The following is a 24039-nucleotide window of genomic DNA, read 5'->3' as shown; positions in this document are numbered from 1 at the left end:
CGCGGGACCGCCCGGCCGGCTGTCGGCAGACACGACGGGCGCCGGCTAGTTAGCGCATTTCTGCGTGTGGTTGTCGACGGTTATCTCAGCGAGCAAAACAGGCGACGGGGTGAGAGTCAGCCCGTCATAGCCCTGGGTCTCGGTGATAACGCAGATGTCGGACATATCATCGCTTAGATAGCAGTGATCTGCTCGCTAAGATAGTGATGATCTGAATGGTGTCGTAGGCTAACCGTTCTGGCACGGGCCACCGAGGGTTGGCGCCGATGGTAGTTAGCCTAAGCTCAGTTTTCTTCGAGCTCTTGATCGCTGTGTGTCTCTCCGATTTCCTGTGCACACAGTGAACACCCTGCTTCCATATTTTCCCGGTGTTTTCAGCTTTAGGTGAGGTTAATTATACCTAACTTTAAATGAAAGCTGATACAGAAGTCATATTTTCAATTGGCTGGATGCCTTTTTAACCTCGACATAAGGAGAATTATCAAAATAATCAATTTAATGCATAATAGATATTTCAACCATAGGTCTCTACCAGAATGTCAATAGAACCCTTTTTACTATATCAGAGAAGTTTTATGCCTATGTATTTAGTAATGGTCTTTTCAGCTTCACATTCAGCTTTCAATGCCCAATATTCTGAATCGCCGTTTTCGTTTCCGAAGCCTGCTCTGACAGCGTCCGCCGAAGACCCATTGTCTCATTGTGGAGGCCCCATAGTGGCCAAGACGCCGAAATTCCGGTGATTTCTGCGACCGGAAGCATCGTCAGCACTGTTCCACTCTCAGAATACATTATACTGTCGGAGTAATTCCAAGCGGTGTCCGGTGCGAAAATCCACGACATTTCTCTGGGGAAAGCCGCCAAATGAACGTTTAAAGCCGTTCATTCTACCACACCGTCTACCGAGGAAATAGCAGTCACATTTCACTTCACCTGCTTCCCCATATCATAAGCGCTTCATCTCGATTTTCGAGGAACGATTTTCATCTCCTGCAGGGCGACTGCAGTGTCATTCCGTCGCTCAATTGGTCTGATTCTCCATATCCTCGGAGAGCACCGTCCATGCCTCTCCCTATGGGCCGTGTTCGGTCTGGCCCCATATCCTCAGCCTTGGTTACCCTGTCCCTTCTCTCCTCTGGGCCTTGCCCACGATCGGTCTGGCCCCATATCCTCAGCCTTGTGTCCTCGGTCCCTCCTCTCCTCCGGGACCGGTCGCAGGGGCTCTCTGCCGGTATCGGTCGCCGGGCGCGTCTGTTCCGCCACTCAGCGCGTCACAGCCGATTTGTCGCTCGACGCCCGGATCCGTCGCAATGGCCGCCGCCGCGCCGGATCTGCCGCAGTGTGTGCGACCATCTCGGCGCATTAGCCTGGTGCCGATCGGGGGCAGAGGGCAGACAGTGAACCTGACTGGCGGCAGGCCGAGACACGGCCGGGCCATTACCGCTGCGCTGATTGTGGGGCATCGTGCAGCCGCCAGACAGTGACACCAGACAGTGAGACAGACATCAACAGTCTGACGCCAGTCACAGACACCAGACAGTGACACCAGACAGTGAGACAGACACCAACAGTCTGACGCCAGTCACAGACACCAGACAGTGACACCAGACAGTGAGACAGACACCAACAGTCTGACGCCAGTCACAGACACCAGACAGTGACACCAGACAGTGAGACAGACACCAACAGTCTGACGCCAGTCACAGACACCAGACAGTGACACCAGACAGTGAGACAGACACCAACAGTCTGATGCCAGACAGTGACACCAGACAGTGACACCAGACAGCCTGACACCAGTCACAGACACCAGACAGTGATACCAGACAGCCTGACACCAGTCACAGACACCAGATAGTGACACAGACACCAACAGTCTGATGCCAGACAGGACACCAGACAGTGGGCCCGGGCACACTTCAGTTGGCATCGACAGTCGGACACCAGCCATACACCAAACCAGGGGCACCAGACACTGACACCAGTCAGTGACAACAGACAGTCTGACACCAGTCAGACACTAATCAGTAACACCAGTCACACCAGTGACACCAGACACCAACAGCCCAACAGTCCGCCCCAGTCACAGACACGAGTCACTGGCACCAGACCCAGATACTGACACCAGCCACATCAGCCTCACCAGCCAATGACACCAGCCAGTGACATACTGACACCAGTCATAACCACCAGTATTGACACCAGTCAGAACAGTCATAGTTTTTCTGGTGTCTGGAGATTGGTGTCGCAGAGATCTTGTTTCCGGTCACTGTCAGTTTTACAGCGCATGGTCAACATTTCCGACGATCAAATCAAAGGGCTTCGGTAAATCATACTGACATCGGTCATCTTCGTAGCCTTATCTAACAAGTCAGCTTGGTGTCAGTCCCGCACCAATCGAGGAATATTCCGACTTCATCCGGTTGTCAATTCCGTCTAGACACGGGGTCATCTTGACGTCACCGCAGTGAAATCGCACTCCACTGTCAGCGGCGGGCCAGAGGTGGCCTAGGCAGCGGCCGATTAACCCTCGCCCTGGCAGGGGGGGGGGGGGGTCGATGCGACCCCCCCCCCTAAGGTTTTTCGAAGATAGCGTAAAAACGGCGGCGGCCGCCGCCAAATTTGGCACAGCCTATGGGGCAGCCTTTTTACATATGACCTGAAAATTTCAGGTCCGGGTGACCTTGGGTCAGGTCACCAGGTCAGAAAAACCGGTACAAGGTCATGGTCAAATTTCAATTTTCTTTATGCACCTGTCCAACTCACAGTTTTCGACTGATTTCCTTCAAACTTTCAGGATGTGCTAAGTTCACCGAGTTGTATAACATATAGTCCGGTTTTTTTAGGTCACTGACCTGAGGTCAGTTAGAGGTCATTACGTCGTAATGTTAAGCCTATGGGAAAATACTAAATTCGGAAAATACTGGAGATATCCGCTTCATTTTATCACTTTTGTGCTTTGAAACCACGGTACTTAACAGCAGGACACTTGGTGCTTCTTTGTTTGGTGTACTTATCCATGGGTCAGGTCAAATGAGGTCAACTGAGGTCAAATGACGTTTTTGCCAATAACTTGGCACATAATGACGCTAGAGCTTAAAAAATGGTATCATTGTGTTCCTCGTGATCAGCCGAATCAAATGATATGCGATATGATGCAATTTGGTTAATTTGAACTTAATTTATTAATTTAAGTTTACTTAAAATTTAAGAAAAATTTTAAGCACACTTGAGCAAGATAAAAAGTATATCATTCGACGCGCCTTGACGTGCTGAGTTCACTGGTGCTTTTCTTTTTGCTCTATCTTAATTAGATCAAAAGTTAGAGGCGAAAAACTTTTGACCTGTTTTTAGCGAAATTTTTACATTTATACCCCCAAAACCCCCCCTAAATATTGACCTAGAGCAACCAAATTTGCACAGGGGCGAGAACTCCGGGGGGCCCACCTACCTACCAAATTTGGTGTTTCTAGGTGCCATAGGAGCCAATCGCGAGGGGGGGGGTCGCATCAACCCCCCCCCCTGCCAGGCCGTGTTATGAAAAATGCCCTGCCAGGGCGAGGGTTAATCAGCCTTATAAGTCTCGATTTTCCTATTTTCCTAAGTTTTTACTGATCTGTCATGGGGTAAGACCCGTGACAGTCTGTCCATGCAGGACGGCGTCCGACCCTATGAGGTAATTAACCTCCTGACCTTTAAGTCGTGGTTTCTCCTTGGTTACCGGTGGAACGCCTGTCCACCAACAGAGTTCACGAGGTTAAGAACTATTTACGTTATTTTGATATATTTTTGGAATGCAGTTCTGTTGTTCCAGCAAAGGTGGTTGATTGCCTCGTTCGTTACATTTAGTCATACACAAAGCATTCTTTACTTTGCACTTTGCACTTTGCACCTGACCATCAATTCTCGCTGACATGTAAACGTTGCTGTCAAAGACCACTCAAACATATATATGCCGATTCCCCTTTAGTTAACCTCCTCATGACGGCACAGAAGCACGCACCAAGCACACTTGCGTGCGCCTATACATGATCTGTGCTCTCTCCTTCCCGAGTAAAGACGAAGTGCCGATCTGCCGGTGTGCCACTGCCACCCACCCTCCCGCCGGGCGGTGCGCAGTGGCCGCCGGTGTGCAGTGCGGTCGGTGCGGAGCGTGCCGCTTACCAGTTGCCTGCCCACGTGTCGTCGTTATTCGCTAATGGCCGCTCGAAAGGCCGCCTCAAATGCGCCGCTGGCCGGCAGGCCGCCACGCGAGTGCGCTGCTGTAATGCAATAAACAGGAGCGCGAGTGCCGCTGCCGCCGCCGCTGGCAGGCCGGTGCGCCAGTGCGCGACCGCGGTCAAACGTTTAAAAGGTGGAGGGCTGGGGAGATGAGGTTAAATGTAACTTGGTACATAAAATTTAGGGAAATACAACTTCAGATATCTCACGAAAAAATGAATGTGAGCGTATGAAACCGTATGATTATCGTGACGCAAGTAGAATGCATTGTGTGCATTGTGCATGAATGTAATCAAGCGTTAAACGAGCGAGCGAGCGCAGCGAGCGAAGTGAGTCTTTTCAATATAACGGAAAAATCTCAGTATGATCGGCCCGGCCCGGCCCGGCCCGGCCCGGCCTGTAACGCTTTTGAGAGGCTTATATCTCAGCAACCGCTGGACCGATTGGCCTGCGGTCTTTTTTGTTGGGTAGCCCCATCCCTTCTACCCCGTAATTGACTACTTTTGATACATCTCAGTGACCGTCGTGGCACGTGCCACGTGAAAAGTCAAGGGTGTTCAAGCTGTTTTGCAAAAGTAGTGATTTTGAGAGGCTCATATCTCAGCAGCCGCTTGGGCGATTGACTTGCGGTAATTTTTGTAGGGTAGCAGCATCTCTTCTACCCAAAATAGGATACTCTCGATGCATGTGGGTCACCCCCAGTGCACGTGCAAAATACAACAATAAGAGGTGCCAAATTTGTTCCCATTTCAGTAACTCGGTAATTACTGGGGCGATTTCGCTTAACTTGGCATACAAGTAGGCACCCACCAGGCAATGTATTCCCATGTGTTGCGGTTAGGGTGCTACTGCACGTGCGCACGTGCAGGGGGCGTTTCCAGATCTCGAGAACGGCTGGGCCGATTGCGCTCAAATTTGGTACACGGTTGGGGACCAGTTAGTAGGGTGCCGTGCAAAAGTCAGTTTGGACCCCGCTTGCACGTGCGCACGTGCAGAATGCCGCTTCCAGATCTCAGGAACGGCTGGGCCGATTGCGTTCAAATTTGGCACACCGCTAGCGACCGGTTAGAAGGGTGCTTTGCGCAAGCCGTTGGAGGTACCCTCTCGCCCTTCCGCACGTGCAGGGCTCACTATCTCGCTCGCTCGTTCTTCGCCCAAAAGGCGTTCAGGGCCCTGTTCATGAACCCCGGCGGTCGCTGCGGCCGCTGCGGTCGCTGCGGTCAGCCGGGTTGTTGCGTCACGAAAAGGGGCGGGGCTCATGTAGTATGACGAATGTATGACGTCACCTTGCTGCGGCCGCTGCGATCTCTGCGGCCGCAATCCAGCGACCGCCGAGCCGCAAGAAAACTAATTGCATTGAACTTGGCGCAATGAAGTCAAATAGGCGCAAGCCGTGTTGTCATGGAGACGATTTTGTAAACAAATTATCTAGCGGTGTGCTTCAGTTGTAAACAATTGTCGGAAACTATTTCGGCAGCAGACGCTGTTCATGGAACGCTGCTGCGGCCGAGTGAGTGATGACGTTTCAAAAATGGGCGGGGCTTAGAACCTGTGGCCAGCCGCAGCGGCCGCAGACTTCATGAACAGGGCCCTGGTGCATAAGAAATCAGCATCTGAATTCGAAGTTTGCGAGAGCATGAACATAACGCAGCGCATACTGGTTGTCCCATGGTCTGATGCCAAGATGTCTCTCAGGGCGACCTACTTAATTTTACGGCCGACCGTAATAACACAGGATAATTAGCGGAAAGATTGGCATGATTCCGGTCTGCTGCTATATGACGTCACTGGCCCAAACTGTCTCCACCGTCTACCAGCCAGCGTTAAACAAGCAGCCAACTGTAGTAGACTGAATGATCTGGCAATCTGCATGCGGCAATGCACTCTTCTCAATTCATACAAGAAAGCGTTCATTATTAAGATGTTTGTGATCTTCGCACAATAAAGGGCTCTGAAATGTGTTTAACGAATAAGATATAATTTAACACTCGGATTTCTAGTTCCCGATTTAATGACATCATGGTGAAACAGGCAGTCATTTGAGGCGATCTCGACGAGTTGACAGTTTTGAGCTTCCGTAGTCGTTATTGATATGCTTGGCTTCAGCGAAGTGTCACTAGCAAAGAGTAATGAGGTTTGATGACGGATCTCGATTTTGCTGCAGAGAATGCTCCTCTCTCGCGACAAACTACAGAAGGGCGAGAGGAGAAGAGACGATGTCATGAAAACACATTAGCTGCATAACTTCCAGTCATCTAGATTGGAACAGAGATAAACAGTTGGGCTAGCAGAGCCGACAGTCCGACTGATAATGATGCAAATTAGACACGGGCGTAGGAACGTCACGAAAAGTGGGTGGGCCACCCTGTCAAGGGGCCTCCTTTTCCAGGGGGCCTCCTATTTTCAGGGGCCTTCAACTTTTGCCTCGTCCTGCTGGCTGCTTTCAAGTATGACCTCCAAATCTAGCTTCTGAGATCGGGCAGATGTACCCAGGGGCGTAACCGCTTAAGCGAACAGCGCGGAAAGTCCGCACCATTTTTAAAATTTATTCCCCCTCCGATTTTTTTAGAATCTATTTGCCGCAAACGGCGCATGACCCCTGAAAACCCTTACACAAATGTCTTCCTCGTTTCCCAGGTGCCCCCATCAGCTTCATAGGCGCCCTCTTTGGCAATAAGCGCCCTATGTATAGTCATCAGAGACATCCCTATTATATGTCCCACAGTCGCCCCGTTGTCGCATACAATGTGCGCTTATCATAGGCGTCTCTCTTTTATGGACACTTGAAGGCGCCTCTCTTTGCCATGCCGGCGCCCCTGTTTCTTATGAATACACCCCCATGGCATTGATCAATTGCAGTCTGCAGACCTCTATTGCATGTGGACGCCCATATATGTAGGCCTCAGAGGCACCCCTCTTTCGCATTGAGGCGCCCCTAGGGGCTTCATAGGCGCCCCTCTATTGCACGTAGGTGTCCTACTGTCTCAGAATCGCTCCCCTTTGGCATGCAGACGCCCATCTTTCGACGGAGGAGCCGCTGTGGTTCTTAGAGACGGCATGTTGCTCCCAGACGCAGATGGGGCTCTCGGAGTCGACAGTGTCGGACCTTCAGTCGCTGATGGGTGCCCGCCAGATGTGGACCCTCGGAGGCGCCGCTATGGGGCCCTCAGAGATGCCGGTATTTTGGCCCTTAGAGACACCGGTGTGGAACCCTCAGATACTTCAGTGTGAAGCCCTTACAATTGCTGGTGTGGAACTATGAATGCGCTGGCTTAAATCCCTCAGAGGCCGGTACACGGACATTAGAGCTCAGTGAGAGCTTGTGTGGTGCCTTCAGTGGCCTTGTGGAGCCGTTAGACATCAACATGGTACTCTCAGGAGCCGGTGAGTCCTCAGAGCCACCGGTGTGGGGCCTTCAGAGCTCCGAGATACTGGTGTGGGGCCCTCAGAGGTGTCGGTGTGGGTCCTTCAGATGTACATACCTATAGAGCCTTGAGGCTTGAGATGCACAGGTGTGGTGGCCCACACAGGCACCGATATAGGGCCCTAAGAGACACTAGTATGACCCTCAAAGGCGCCGATGTGTGGCGCTCATAAACACTGGTGTGGAGCCATCACAGGCGGGTGGAGCCGTTAGAGGCCGGAAAGGGCCCTTAGATGCCTACAAGGAGCCTTCAGAAGCCGGCGTGGCACCCTTATGGGGATAAGCGTGTCTACTTAGGAGCCCTTGAGGTGCTCTCATGACCTCTGTGGGGCCCTACCGAGCCGAAATATGGCCACGGCCAGTTGCCGCCGCATGGCTCTTCGGACTATCATTCTCAGGGGCCTCATCTGCCTAGTTTGAATAGAAGGGCCTCTCAGACAATCAGTATCATGGGCCTCCTCTAGCTAGTATAAATAGAAGAGCCTGTTAGATCATCAATCCTAGGGGCCTCTTCTGGTTAGTATAAATAGAAGAGCCTCTCAGACCATTAATCTCAGGGGGCTCCTGTGGACAGTATAAATAAAAGGGCCTCACAGCCATCAGCCTCGGGGGCCTCTTCTGACTGGTGTAAATATGAGGGCCTCTCATACCATCAGTCTCAGGGGCCTCCTCTGCCTAGTGTGAATATAAGGGCTTCCCAGGCCATCAGTCTCAGGGGACTCTTCTGACTGGTGCCGGATTGAGGGACCTCCCAGACCGAAAGTTTTGGGGGTCTCCTGTGGCCAGTATGAATAGAAGGGCCTCTCAGTCCATCAGTCGCATGGGCCTCTTCTGCCTGGTGTGATTATAAGGGCCTCTCAGGTCATCAGTCTCAGGGGCCTCCTCTGACTACAGTGTAGATGGATAGGCCTCCCAGACCATCAGTCTCAGGGGCCTCTTCTGACTATTGAGGATAGAGGGGCCTCCTCTGACTAGTGAGGGTAGGGGGCCTCGGCTAGACCGCCAGTGTCAGGGGCCTATTCTGACTAGTGTGGATGGAGGGGCCTCCCAGACCACCAGTCTCAGACCTCTGACTAGTGTGGATAGAGGGGCCTCCCAGACCGCCAGTGTCAGGGGCCTCCCCAGACCAGTGTGGATATTGGGGCCTCCTCAGATCCACTAGGGCCTCTCAGACCATCAGTCTCAGGGGCTTCGACTGACAAGTATGAACAGAGGGCCTCCTTGGATCCATCACGGCCCCTTGGAGTCCGTGCGTGGGGATTCGTGGGGAACTTATTTTTACCGAGTTTGTTTATTCTGGAACGTGACGACGTCCTCTCAAATCGAGACGAGGGGCCTCGAGTAAAAAGTGGGTGGGCCAAAACACATGGTTGGCCCCCCCACCTCGAAAAGTGGGTGGGCACTTGCCCACCTGGCCCCCCCTGTTCCTACGCCTATGAAATTAGAAGACGTGGACGGCGGAGTTTGAATTTCTCCTACCATTGCAAGCTAACAGATACCGGCCGATACAAAGTCGTCGCGTCATACTACCAGGGTCATCGCCCCGCCCCTCGTCTCTGTCGCACTGACAGGGTCGTCATCGGCGCGGCCTCGCCTCTCCTCTGTCATCAGAGGCCGGCCATCTGTCGCTGGCTCCTCCTCACGTCACGGCGGCTCACGTCATCCGGGTGACGTGCCGTGACCGAGTGACGTCAGCCGTCACTGAGACGTGCCATCACAGCACAGTATACCTCATAGTGAACTTGTGCGCTAGTTTAGTGAGGATCGAACGCAGTGCGACAGTGCGTTACGCTCATGAGGAAGTGGTTTTGTTGGTCTGTGCAGTAGTCCGCTTTAATTCGGACCAGATACCCGGCACCAGACATCAACGGCGCTACCCGCTGCTTCCACCGGGCAGTGACGTCAGCACAGAATCTGTGACGTCATCGCTGTCAGTGCTGATCGGCTCACTTATGCTTCACTAAGTGACCGATGGGATGGGAGATGTTTAGCTGTTCTACAAAAGCTGAGAAAATAAACCTACAGGCAGTTTTTGGTAGTTGTTCCAGTTCCAATAATAGTCAACTGTCAATTTCCGTCCTGTATCTACCTGGAGGAGAAATGATGATAATATTCTATTACATTGCGCTCATAAGACTTGTGCTGGCTGCTATGTAACCAAATTTATGCCAAAAGTCTCGGCGCCATTGCTCAGACGCTGATCCTCATGCTGATCACGGAGAGGCAGAACAGTACACAGTGGAGCGGCATACGGCTCGCCACGATCCTCCCAATTTGCATTTTGCGGTGTGCATCCAGGAAACTTATTTGCAGTTTGGCCCGTGATGTCCGCCGTCCGCAGTGCGCTGACGGAGTGTCTGTCTGATTTCAGATGGCGGCGGCGGCTCGCCGACGGTCGGCGGCGGCCCATCGGTAGCGTCGGTGACCACCGGCGTGCCGTCGGCGTCGGCGGCGGCGCGCGCCCGCACCATGCAGCCCAACGGTCGGCCGGCGTCGGAGGCGCCGCGGCGGCCGACGCGCCGCGCCGTGAAGCCGCAGCCGGACCGGCCGGCGCGCGCGCTCTGCTGCCTCACACTCAGCAACCCGCTGCGGCAAGTCTGCATCCGGGTCGTCGAGTGGAAATATCCTTTATTACGGCGTGATGGAGACTCAAAATCGCTAATGGCAAAATCGACACTGAGTTAATAATTAACTGGATGGTAGGTAGGTATTCAATGCATACAGTTTCTACCGTTCGTGACCTTTCATGAACTTTGCCTCAAGACTTAACTTTGCATTGTCAAGTCTTGAAATCGGTATGTCGGCCAAGACTCATCTTGGCCTTTGACTCCTTTTATTGACCTGAATCATGGTGTAAGTGCATGATAGTATTTTCGGTGAAAAGTTTTGGCTTATCGCGTTAGCTTCTGGACCTTCTTAAGTTACGGATTTAGGCAAGTGGCAAAAATGCTCCGGGAACTCCGTTATTGAATTTTCCCCTGACCCGGTCGGTTTTTAAAAGCTAAAATGAAATTTATTCGACTCTGTTAACCCAGTTCCTGCTCATCGCCAGCGCTCCTGACCCATTCATCTGAATTAGGGCAGCTACAGACTTCTTCCAGGGCGCTGCTCGGTGGTCTACCCTTTGTGCCTTCTGGAAACTGTCTGTAGGTCAGCCGCGGTCAGGTGTATGATGTCATGCAAAATGGACACAGCGCTGACGTGAGGTCATTGTGGCGCGTGCCCTTAATGCACGGACACATAGCCATGCACATGGGCTGTATGACAGGCAGCCTGTCCACTGATCAATACAGCACGCGTGTGCTCATTTATTACACAAGGTGGGGCGCATCGCAAAACGCTAGTGACTCCAGACAGCGGCAACCACGGTTCGATGTAACGTCACTAGACTTGACTGGAGCTCAAGCTCCAAGAAAGAGTCTGTGAGAGAGTCAGAGACAGTTGGAGGGAAATTGCAAGCAGAGCTGTGCCGGGGCTCTGCATCAAAGCCCTAGTTGAAGAGTTGATCACAGCAGGGTCGACATGTGAAACAGAGTGGATGATTGCTATTAGTACCTGAGTGGGAATCCGAATCGGAGTTGGGATCGTAGTCAGAATCGGAGTCGGTAGCCGGAGTCGCCAGTGACCAGCTGGCGGAGCGGCCGCTCTGGCGCGGCCAGAAGCGCTCATTGCCTGGCGCCAATGCCGCCGCCGGTCGCATTCTTGGCACCGTTCGGGTATTTCTGCAAACGGCCCACAGTGCAGCCGACCGCCGGAACGGTAGGCGAAATGCCGCCAGAGACGCAGGATGCAGCTCGATCCAGGAGGCGGCACCGTCAGGCGGCATCGGCGGGCTCGTCAGTCCATATATGTAATGCCAATATTCGTCCGATACCGCCGCAGTCCAAGCTCGCTCCGATCAGTCCACCCAGCTGGCAGTACAATGCAATGAGCCCGCAGTGTTATGTTGAAGGCTGAATTAGAGATGCCGTTTTCTGCTGTTTTCTTGAAGGTGTTGAACCGAGTTGAAATCATTTCTAATGCATCCAACCTGACTTCCGCTGAATACCAACAACTAGCAGGAAATGACTAATGGAAGTGATAGAGCTGAAGTGAAGCGGCACCTTTTCATATTTATTCCCTCGGACCTATAGCAGCACCATTCCCTTAGCAAAAAGCGCCAACGGAAACGGCGCGTCTGATCGGAAGTACCGTGCCGGCAGCTGATCCTCTGGATTAGCGACACCTGTCTGTGCGCCGCGCTCGGCCGAGCTGCCAGCGGTGATTCCGGGGAGCCTCTCCGGGGGGAGGGGTTCGATCCAGCGGCCGCGCACGGCGCGATGTCTCAGGGGAAACCTGTCCAGGTCCCGGCCGCGCTCATCAGGCCGGCAGCAGGCGGCGCTGGCTCGCACCGCGTCGCCGGCTCTATTGAGCGGCGGCCAGGCACGGGAAGCTCACTTCACCGCCGCGCCGCTGCCGACTCGGCCTTGCCCCCTCCCCTCCTCCCCTGCCGCCGTCGGCTCGCCGGTCGTGCTCGGCTGACTTCCGTGTCATTAGCGGCGGTCGGCGGTCGGCTCTGGAAGAGGCCGGCCGGCCCGACCGGAGAGGCCACTGAGCGGAGCTACATGGGCGCGCAGATGGGCCCGGCGTGACGGCCCAGGAGCGATCGGTCGGCCGGGCGCCCCCGCGCCGCTCCGGCGGAGCTCCGAGTACATGGCGAGGGGAGGAGCAGCAGCACGGTCCATCAGGGGTGCTCTGCTGATCGTAAAGGGACAGAGGAGGAGGAGGAGATAAGTGACTGACCACCTCAGTGGGATGTCGGGACTGAGTGGTAGGTATGCTGATGGCCGGTCGACACCAAAGTCTTCAATGTTATGAGGTTTGAAAAGTTGATTTATCGGGGGAACGAAAGTGCAAGTTTTGCACCTCGCCTCCCTCAATCACGTGGCAGTGACGTGGAAGTGTTACACTGCGCCATGGGCGCGGCTGTCCAATTCAGCGGCAAGTTACAGCCGGTTGGCATGGAATTAAGTATGGTGGCTAACGCTGACTCAAACCTCGTAACACTGGTGCTTACAGCCGCCCGCGGCGAACCGCATAGACGGCTGAGCAGAAATTACCGCCTCCAAACGCCTTGGCCCTTTGTATTTTGACATACAATTCCCTAACAATGATTCATTGTCTCATTTCCCTGAAAACATGGTGGTGACTATGGCGTGAAACAAAACACGGCTTCCATAACTAAGGAACGGCATGTCAGAGATCTTTTTGCGTGTCTAGCCGCCAGCCACTTTGGCCAAATAATTTAGCACATGATTATAGTTATCGATTTATACATTTCTACACGGCAGGCATACGGTGCATAATCGTATCTCGCTTTTGTTGCTTTTGCGTATCCGTGTCTAAACAATGCGGCAATGGTGTATGTATAATAGCATTATGTTTATGCATCGTTTCCTTGACTGTTCTGTCATACGCCGTTCGAGCACTTGATTCTGCTGACAATATTCGCCAACTGCGCTGCGTTGGCGGTCTACACGCCGTATCCCAACGGCGACTCCAACGACACAAACTCGATACTGGTAAGTACAACGTCATCAACGAAATCGAAGACACCAACTTATTATTACCTTCGTGAGTTGACAACCACTCTAGCGACGCCAACGCCTCCACTTGATGTTGTTCAGCCGTGAACATTCCCTTCCTCCCCAGGCTCAGTAGCTCACATATGTCACCACTACCACCGTTTTATTTGCCCAGCGCCAGCTGCATGTGTGTGTGCGTGCGTAACTATATAATAGGCATATCGGCCTCCATTAGTTCGGAAAACCCGTCAAGGAGTCGCTGGAATAGCGTGGTCATGAAGCGCCGGACCGGCCGCTGGGGTCGGCCGGGCCACCCTAATGACGCGTGTCTACTCCGCCCCTCCCTCCTGGCCGTCTCGCGCCGTTTAGCACCGTCTTTACGATGCCCGTGCGTGTCAGTCGGCCCTTGCAGACGGTCGGAGGTCCCCCGTGTCAAATAAGGCGGCCATGTTAGGTGGGGAATCGGTGAATGCGGAAGTTTGCACATGGTCCGTACGCTGGTATGTTTGTCTTCGTGTAAGCGGGGGAGAGGGGACGGGTCGCATGTGTATAGTGCCGTCCATTCCGCAGATACCTATACCTTGTCGATTGAGCTGTCTAGAGGCGGAGTTGGGCCATTAGAACCCATGGTCTAGTCGCTTATATTTGTTATTTTTACCCATCCTCATAAAAGACACTTAAACGTTTTACGAGTGTGAATACTAGCCCGGCATCCATTGCCTGCAGTATATATTCTGTGTTATTTAGATGCAAACCTGCATCAATGGCAACGACATAACTGTCTGTTTGCGGCAAGACGTGAATTGGTATTCATTCCAAAACCCATACATATCGACAATTGTTGGCTGAAAGTGAAAAATTGTCCTTCGTGCATTGTGGCCTGAAATAGTAGCCCGGCATGGATAGCGCTGCCGTCTTTGGTATCTCTGATGGAAATTTTGCCGGCCGTACAGTCAGCCGTCCAGTCCATTAAATTAGAACTGATGCTTGAACTACCAGGAACTCAAATGGCGTGAACTACGGGACTCGGTAAGAGTCAAATGACCTTGTTATACTATCCGTACCGATAGTTAGCTTTAAGCCGAACGATGAACGCAAACTCGGTGGGTATTTATCCAGCGCCCGCAATGTGTCGTTTCTTCCAGCCCTCTTCCTCCCTCTCTCTCTCTCTCTCTCTCTCTCTCTCTCTCTCTCTCTCTCTCTCTCTCTCTCTCCTTCTCTCCTCCTCTTCTCTCGCTCCAATTTGAACATGCCTATTTTCCCTTTGATCTTACGCTCTCTTGTTATCTTCCTCTCTCTCCCGCTACCCTCTCCTCCTCTGCCTCAAACTTCGCTTCCTGGCCGCGGCCTGTTAGAAGTTTGTGTGCCGGCTAGCCTCCGTTGCTCGCCTATAACTTGCTGGTAACGACTCCACTGGCAATATCCAATAGCGGAACGCGAGATTCAGGAGCTCGTCGAACCCCGGCACAGTTCTCTAGACCTTACGCCATGTTTCGTTCAGGAACCATGGCGACCGGCAAGGTCATGCATTACCGAGTGTGTGATCATGCTTTTAGACCGTAGTTCTATTGAAACGAAAAGAATGAAGTTTGGCCAATGTACCAATGTCTCCAGTGTCTTTTTCAATACATTGTGAAACTTGATAACATTCCCGAGATACATAGCTTCATCCCCGGGTCATATGTGCTGGTGTCTATCGCCACAGACATTCAACTGGCTGATCTGCCGGCTGCCGATAGCGTTAGAGGCTGCTCTCGACCCTCGGCGCTGTCCTGAGGGCCTCCTGACCGGTGGGTTCAGCTGTGATCAGCTGTTGGCCGGACGGCGGGCAGATCGCTGCTCCGTAGCCCGGTTGGCCCGCAGCCAAACCAGTCATACGGCGGCCACCCACGCCCGTGGGCCGCTGCCACCCCGGATATTGGGGCTGCCCTCCCTGCCCGGTCCACCAATCGGTCACCCCTGCCCCTTTGAGCGCGGACAGCAGCCGTCAGCCAGTGCTCACTGACCAGAGGTCGATCCCTGGACCACGCCCGGACTCCGCAGCGCGCACCGCTCCACTGACCTTTGACTGTGTCGCTGTGGCACAGGTCGCGGTGGCTTTACAGCACCCCCGGGCCGCTGGGACACTGACGATGGCCCCGCTGTTGGCAGGAGAGCATCGAGTACATTTTCCTGGTGATCTTCACAGCCGAGTGCATCATGAAGATCATCGCGTATGGGTTTCTTTTACATCCAGCGGCGTATCTACGCAACGTCTGGAACTTATTAGATTTTAGCATAGTTGTTATAGGGTAAGTTGGTTACTTCTTTGTTATTCTGGTAAATAATGCTCTTTTATTGAGCCTAATCTCAAACGAACTTCGCTGCTAAACCGGATGTAGCTATTATGAAAGAAGCATACCTACCTATGCATGCATGGTACCTAATTGATAAACGTTATATGTTAGTTATTGTTCATGCATGCAATTCCGTTTGGGCACAACTTCTCTCTTGTCCATTTATGAATGCTAACGCGGACTGACAGCCCCTGTTACCTGTCTGAACGCGTCTCTGTTCCTCAGTTTAATCAGCACCGCACTGTCGTCACTAATCAAGGAAGGGTTCGACGTGAAGGCGCTCAGGGCGTTTCGCGTGTTGCGGCCACTTCGACTTGTGTCCGGAGTTCCCAGTAAGTGGTGCCGACAACCGCCAACAGAGACAGTCCTCGAATGGACAGACGAGAGACCAGTGAGAGCCATTTACCTTTCGATCAAAATGTGTGTGAGGTTGTGTCGTTCGTTTACGCGTCCACTGATTAAATATCCACTTGTTGGCTAGCCTAGCGCATGGTCTAGGGCAAAGCCGGGCAGAATATCATTAACACAATGCCTATCAGTATCAATTACGCGTATTGCACAAGTCACAGCAGCCATCGTGTAGTGCAATGAAAAAGAAACATCAGAGCTCATCGTGGTTAACCACATGCCAATCAGCAGCAGACGATTGTTCTAATGACTTATTGGGCCACCAAAGGTAGCACCTAATAACCCCTGCATTTTTTGCAATGACGAATGACGGTCTCCGGTGATTTATCTGGCCATTGGCAGAGGCAGAAGAACGGTCATCACTGTGGTGGACGGACGGGTTGGCACCATTTGGGAAGTAGCACATCCCACGGCCATCCAACTTTGGTTGGAATTCCTTTCCTGACCATCGACCCCAATGTGTTTGGAGCAAAAACGCTAGCGCATCAGGGGAAAACGATAAATCTAGTGAAACTGTTGATGGCGTTTTTACTTTTTGTGATATCCGATGTGTCTATTTCTGCTAGTTAACATGTAGACAACGGAGAAGATAATAGTTTAAAATAACAGTGCGCCAAGTTTTGTATTCGGGATATATTAGATCACACATGGACTGGATTAGCTCCGTCATAGGACTAGTTTCATACAGCATCTGATTTGGATCTACCTCCGCTAGTTTCCACAGTCAGAGATGAAATCATAACAGACCTGAAGTCGTAAAGACGTTATGTCCGCAATAAACGGCTATAATTCATTTTATTGATGTTTATGTTGTTATTTGGTAGCCTGAATAACACGTTACACTCTTCTTATACAAACAACGAAGCAGACTGGAGGTCGCACCAAATTGTTACAAAACCACAACTCGATGCATTCACGATGAACGCTCGTCAAAGCCGTATTGTAGGTCGTTTTTTACCCTCCCTCCTCTGCCCGGTCGCTGTCGAAATCTCCCAGCTCTCGCTCGTCCCGGATGCCGTCATTTGCGCCGTTAGATCTAAAGTGAGATAGATCGGCAACATCAAAGGCACTGGGCCGGCGTGCCACTTTTTCCCGTCGCGGAGTTCGGTGGTGAGCTCACCGACTAGGCTACGTTCGAACGGTGCAGGCGTTTATCAAAGTCTTCTAAGTCAAAGTCATCAAAGTCGTCCGTTCCATAGAGCTCATAATAATATTAATTAATTCCATAGAGATACATATTAATATCAATAAATAATAATTAAAATTATATACACATATTAAGATCTGATATACATACATATATGTATATAAGATCTCTATGGTCCGTTGTACCTGCTACCGGGAGAGAATCTGCGGCATTTTAAAAATATAATATTGTAATAAGTTGCGATATTTACCTTGCTAGGATATACAGCTGTTCGTTTATACTTCTTTGCAAGTATCTTTTTTTATACAACATCGCCGTTTCTGTGACTTAACTGTCCTCTTGCTGGCTATAAACTTAAGGGCATGTTTGTGTTTGCAGGTTTGCAGGTGGTCCTCAACTCCATTCTTCGCGCCATGGTGCCTTTACTTCACATCGCGCTGCTTGTGATATTCGTCATCATCATTTACGCCATTATTGGTCTGGAGCTCTTCAAGGGAAAGCTGCACCAGACATGTTTTAGCCTCGAATCAGGTGCGTCAAAATACCGGAGTGATGCATGAGTGATGCACCCAGTAAAATGGCTGCTGGTAAATTATTTTACCAGGTAAGACATCAGTTCACTAAAACATAACCCCAAGGGACTAAATAAACATTCGTCCTGTCCTATAGCGTTTAGTCCTAATCCTTAAGCCTCTTTTATAGCATACCCAGCTGTATCGCTGCAGGCTAAGGAGCATTGTTTATGTATTGGGCGCAGCTGTTAATCTGACCAGCAGCTCATGTGATTGCATTGCTCACCGTGCCCGACCCAATCGGTGTTCCTAGTGGCAGCGGCACACTGCAGTGACTGGCGAGACGTTCGATAGCAATTACTCAGCGACGCCCCACGCAGGTCGATACTCCATTTCATTTTGGGATACAATGTTGTTGGTATTTCATATACGGGTAGGGACCTGCGTGAAAGTGTGACTGTTTTCACGGAAATTGTTTATCAACTGGGATTGGTTCAGTGTTTGAAATAGCCTGTCCAAACCATGCTATCTATGTAATCTTTTGAACGTTTTGAGCTTTTTGCATGCCTAATGCGTATGCGATTTATCGGTATTATTATGCGAGCTTTCTTTGAAAGGAAAACAAAAACATGACATGCGTGTAATTAGCTGGGAATCTGTAATATTAGAGCATGAGATGAAGCTGCGATCTGAAACACGGAAAACAATCGAGCAGAAATGAAATTGTCACAGTTATAACAAAGTCATGACCCATATTACGCAAACAACTAGCAATACATTATGACTGGCGCCTGGCTCATTCAATAATCCCTACAGCTTGCGGCTCGGGCTGGACTGTCAGGGTAGACTGTGCCGCAACGCACCCTGGGCGTGCGGTGCAGTATACCTAGCTAAATCTGCGGTCCCAGCTTCGTCATGCCGATTGCCGTGGCCCGCTCAATGCCCCCCCCCCCCCCGTTGCAAATGTCTTAGGCCGGGGGGATCCAGGGGAATAGTTTGCAATAGTGAGAAACGGCGCCATAAGGCTTGTTGCAATAAATATGGTCGTCGAAATATATAAAACAAATTTAGACGATGTTAGCAGTAGTCAACGATATACATCATGATACATTCTCAAAGTACCTACAGTATGGTGTTGCGGACACTTATTTTAGGTAAATGTCAAACTTGCAAAAGCAAACCGTAGTCCGTAAAGCAATCCAATCTATTTAGCTCGGCGGTAACGGGGCGATGTGTTAATCAGCTGTACCTATTCTGATGCATCTGACTTACACCTGAACGTGGTCACTGTGCCCGTGTGTGTATGATTTTGACAGGTAGTATGATGGATGAGCCGATGCCGTGTGGTCGAAACGGTACCGGCTACCAATGTCCGGAGGGGTACAACTGTACCACGCACTGGGAGGGGCCCAACTTTGGCATCACCAACTTCGACAACTTCGGTCTGGCCATGCTGACCGTGTTCCAGTGCATTACCATGGAGGGCTGGACGGACATCCTCTACGATGTGAGTGACCACGGTGAGAGCCGGACGGTTATACTATTCGTGTGAGTGGATAGGATGAAAAGTAAAATACCATAAGCATACATACCTACGATTTTGAAGGAAGGACATGCGATACGATCTGAATACCTTTGGTGTTACTGGACCGGATCATATTGAATGCGTGCATTAATCCCAAAGAGCGTGTTTATGAGAAAAAAACGATTAGAGCTAATATGTGATGTAAGAAGCTTCATTTTAAATAGAACGATGTCTAAACAGTGTTCTGAATGTGCAATGTGCGTGTTAGAATGCTGTTTTTCTAAGTCTGATGTGTAGTCGTAAACCTTGTTGCATTCCAGTAAACATATCCAACTATTCACCTTGAGCACTACTGGAAAAGGTTTTTGTGCGATTTTCCTATCACAGGAGAGCTTACGTGATCCGTTACCACAAAATGTGTAATATCCAATGTCCATTTATGCTCACTCAAAACTAAACGTTTAACACTGCCGACGTGTGCCGCGTTGATTTTATGAGGTCTATATTGGGCCCCTGTGGTAGTGTCAACACATATTAACCAACCATACGGTTATGAGACAGGCCCTTTATTGTGTACGTTGATCACCCCTGGCAGTTCCAGTCACATGACAAGACACATGTTCAGCGTTTTACAGCTCATCTCTCGATCGACCGTTGGTGTGTGCGTGCGCATGTGTGGCCCTGACTAACGCTCTACCTAACCCCGCTGCTCCCTAGATAAACGACGCGCTCGGAAACTCGTGGCCGTGGATCTATTTCATTTCGCTCATCGTAATGGGGTCCTTTTTCGTGCTCAACCTCGTGCTAGGTGTGCTCAGTGGGTAAGTTAGGGGCTCTGCGGAGGGGGAGGAAAGGCTTCCTTTGTGCATTCCGCCTGTCTGCTCGGCACCTCGACTGGCACTGCTGTGTCTGTTATTTGTTTGGGTCCTGCGGTGTCCTGGGTGGTTCACAGGCTGCACTGAACGTCCAGCAAAGTTGCCCGGCTGACTGTCACCGGTGGATCATTGATCCACATACCGAGCCTGTGCATGTGGACAGGAGGGATCATTTCTGTATTCACGGCCGGTGGTTCTGATTTCAGCACACAGACACTGCAACATATTGCACACTTTTGTGCATGTGCTGTGCAACTGGCCAGCAAAAAGGAGCGCCACCAGTGCTGTCCTCACCCTGAATGCGATGCTGAATGCGCCTTTGACACTTTTTTCTGTTCGTGCCAGATTCAAGACTCCGTGGGAAAATCCTATCCATGGATATATTTCATATCAATGATGCTCGTGGGCGCATTCTTTGTAATGAATCTTATTCTGGGTGTATTGAGCGGGTAAGTTGTCCTCGGCTGTCTCGTCTGTGCTTGATGTGGTCTGCTTTTCTTGTGAAGTTCTTGGCTCTCTGTTGTGTTTCGTGTGCCTGCATATTAATCAGTCTGTAGGCAGATCTGGCCCTCTTACGCTTCTTCACGGCTTGTCTGAATATTTTCGTTCTGCGTCAACTGCTTTTGTAACGTGTTTCGCAAGCTTGCCAATTTTTACTGAAAAGCTGGGCTTCATTAGACGTATTTGTCATTGTATAGGCGCTTCTTCTGCCTTATTGCTACATATGATCTTAAAATGTCGCATACGAGTCGCATGATATGCTTGGGACAATCTCGAAACCATATATAGCGTAGTTAAAGATAATGCAATAGTGTCAGATGTTTTAAACTTAAAATAACGTATGAAAATATCAATAGCATGAGTAAAGAGCCACCTTCGGATACGACAATGAGTGGTTCATGGTCGTCTAGTGGATCATTTTTCTAATCCATGTTCATGTTATTGCTAATATGAGTCATTTATTCACATTGATAAACATGAAAACCAATCAAATGTCCGGTATCGACTTTAAAAGCATGTTTCTGCGAATAAAAGCTGGGCATGTAGCAACAACGAAAAGGAGACGTACTTCAAATCAGAGAGGCGCATTTACAAATATTTTTCATTGCCCGATCATGCCTCACTTCGTATTTCTTCTAGCCGCATTTCTTCCTTCGTCATCTCCTTCCCCACTGAGACTGATATTGTGACCCACCACACCCGCCGGCCCGTGTCGTCCTCAGAGAGTTCTCAAAGGAGAGGGAGAAGGCGAAGGCTCGCGGTGACTTTCAGAAGCTGCGTGAGAAGCAGCAGCTGGAGGAGGATCTGCGCGGGTACCTGGACTGGATCACACAGGCAGAGTACCTGGAGCCCGAGAACGAGGGACACGCCGAGGAGACCAAGCTACGTGAGTGACCGCCGGAACGGACGCAGGAGTAGTGTGTGGAACGTAATAGTAGATCACAGAGAACGGCAGAAACGGGCTTCGACGCTTCTGGGTTTGAGGGATGAGGGAGAAGTGAGCGGCGCTTAGTATTGCAAGGGACGGAAAAGGTCTGTTCCTGACACTTTAGAATCGGAATTCAGAGCAAAACTTTTTTTGTAATTTTGTATAACTTAAAAACATCTCGGGTCACATTCATTCGTTTCGCTACATAAAAACGACACTAGTCAATCGAATCAGCCTAAATCATCGATTTTATTTGATGTTATTAATCGTTGACCATTTACGAGTATAAAACAGTTAAGGCCGCCCCACACTGGACCTCGCATGCGGGTCGCGAATTTGGGTTTTCGGGTCTCTTCAAAATCAAATAATACAATCTAAGCTGAGCGACCCACACTACCATGTAACAACTAACAAGCGAGTCTGCATTGTTTTAGCTTGCGAACCACTTTGCATCGCATTCCAAAAGCTTATTTTGAGTCAACTTTCGATTTTCCTCGCTGCGAGGTCTTCGAGTTCTGCGAGGTTTACGGGTTTTTCGTTGGAGTAGAATTTTGGTTCGTTACGCTGGTATTGCGACTATGTAATTTTCTGAAGGTGCACCAGCATTGCACTGCATTCATGAAGTTACCATAAGGGAACGGTCTAATCACTCTATGAATTAGTATTATGCCCGCAATTTGACTTTTTAGGCTGTCGTATGACTTTTCCCCCGTGTATCCCTGGTCCTAACGCTGAGACGACATGTGTGACGTTTTTCCGTGTTTGTCTCGCCACCAGATGATGCCCTGGAGGAAGACCACCAGCAAATAGAGGACACGGATGCACCTGACATGCCGCATGTCTCCTGCTGGGAGCAGCAGAGGAAGGCGCTCGAAAAGTCAGTATGTCAGGAAAGTCAGCGCATTAGAGCCGTATGTTACAAAATTCAAAATCGCCCTAAATTTCCAAATTCAATCCTAGCATAGTCTTAAATTTTTGTAACTTCTTGTAGTGTCTATAAAGACTTTATTTGTAAATGTTGCGTTTCCTTATCACTTATATCACAAGTTCTGTGTGAAAAAAAAAATATGTACGCTGTCCCAACAGTAAGACTGCAGTCGGGTTAGAGTGCCAAATGCATGACACCATGCATTTCAGTTATGACAGCTATGTGGCTGAAAGTGACAGCCATTTCTACAAAAATATGTCTGACCATTGGATCTAATCTTGGCTAATTAGTTAACGAATAGTATTGAGCTCACATGGTGCGTTCGTCTCAGGTATCCGCTTCATCTGTTCTCCTGGTGAGATACGCAGGCTATGATACCAGTTTACTTCTTTTCCACCTCGCTTTGAATTATGTGCGTCCCTTACTTCAATGGTGACAATGCTTCTTCAGCCTTCTCAGAGTATGAGTGTAACTTCTACCGCAATGAGAGGTTCTAACGCTATCGTGCTATCCCCAGCTTCACAACTCCATCTTTACTCGATGAAGTTGTGTTCCTATCGGTACATTTTGTCTGTATTTGTTTGTCATGAGTTTTACCTTATGATGAAGTGCCGTTTTGTGAAATCCTCTTGTGTGACCTCATCTATGTACCTGCGTTCGTTTGTAAAAGCTTTAGCAGCTTCTCTCCAAGTTGAAAATTTTGGTTGTGAGAATTTTCCATGCAGATAAATTTGAGGCCCAATACTCTGTCTGTCGCTATCAATGTTTTCTCAGAAACTAATCGATCTACGATGAAGCCATTTTACACGATCATGGCCGGCTTGTGAACCAACAAGTCGATCGCATCTTCAACACTAAAAAGCTTAAGACGATGAAGATATAGCCCGAAGTACACTAAATTTTATAGGTGCAAAACCTACCGCTAAAGCCCGCGAGACCTGTACGTAGGTATAGACAGTCTTTTCTAGAGAAACGTTGATAGAGAATAACCAAGAAGGTAAATATTAACAGGTACACCATACTTGTGAACTTCATTAGTTTTTTATTGTTTAAAAGTAGTCACATAACCATGACTGTTATTGTGTTCAATATTCAATATATATGGAGTTGGCGCTGGGCGCGCGCGCTATACCGGCGACCCCCAGGCGCTCCTCCGTTTTTCGTATCGTTTATGGAGAAATTTCGTGTACAGGCTGTGAAATTTGACATCGGAGTGCTCGTAATCTCCTTCTGCATCTTTGTGGCCACTCTCCAGAACTGTAAGTCCAAGAATTATTCGCATATCTCTCTGTCAAGCCGTGGTCTGCGAGAGGGCAGCTAACGCCCGAAGTCATATTTGAAAACTACTTTCCGATGCTTACCTACGACCAACCGACTCAAGTTTTGCGGTTTTCTTCACTGTATGTATTCGTGAAAACAGATCAACTCTACCTCTTCTCAGTCGGAAGTTCTGCTCGATTTTCCCGGTACTACTTTCTGTCGGACGTGGACTGCGCGTGGATGAACTCGACCTCAGCTCCCCCACCCGACCCCATGGATGCCGGTTCCACCAGCGGAGGGGACGGGACTCGGGCCGGCTAATGTCAACATGGCCGGCGCCCGGGAGGCGACGGAGGCCCGCTGCCGCCGGCCCGCTCACCGCGGGTGTCGTGGCGGACGGCGGGCCAGAC

At 50.3% G+C, this 24039-nt stretch overlaps 1 protein-coding gene across 1 annotated transcript in view; it reads left to right on the top strand.

Annotated features, from left to right (window-relative positions):
• The window catches only part of LOC122369590 (muscle calcium channel subunit alpha-1-like), a gene marked incomplete at its 3' end in the record, with an annotated part of 69729 nt that overhangs the window by 34755 nt on the left and 10935 nt on the right, over positions 1-24039 (top strand). The window contains exons 3-11 of the mRNA XM_043344439.1: positions 10017-10266; positions 13101-13206; positions 15361-15500; positions 15771-15877; positions 17479-17631; positions 18929-19119; positions 19855-19958; positions 21236-21399; positions 22219-22318. Of these exons, the coding sequence (XP_043200374.1) occupies positions 10017-10266; positions 13101-13206; positions 15361-15500; positions 15771-15877; positions 17479-17631; positions 18929-19119; positions 19855-19958; positions 21236-21399; positions 22219-22318 (1315 nt within the window). The remainder of the gene's footprint in view (positions 1-10016; positions 10267-13100; positions 13207-15360; positions 15501-15770; positions 15878-17478; positions 17632-18928; positions 19120-19854; positions 19959-21235; positions 21400-22218; positions 22319-24039) is intronic.

The sequence above is a fragment of the Amphibalanus amphitrite genome, unplaced genomic scaffold (assembly GCF_019059575.1).
Source record: "Amphibalanus amphitrite isolate SeventyFive unplaced genomic scaffold, NRLGWU_Aamphi_draft 001053F_arrow, whole genome shotgun sequence".
NCBI classification, from domain to species: Eukaryota; Metazoa; Arthropoda; class Thecostraca; order Balanomorpha; family Balanidae; genus Amphibalanus; species Amphibalanus amphitrite.
This window is presented reverse-complemented; position numbering and strand designations above follow the sequence as displayed.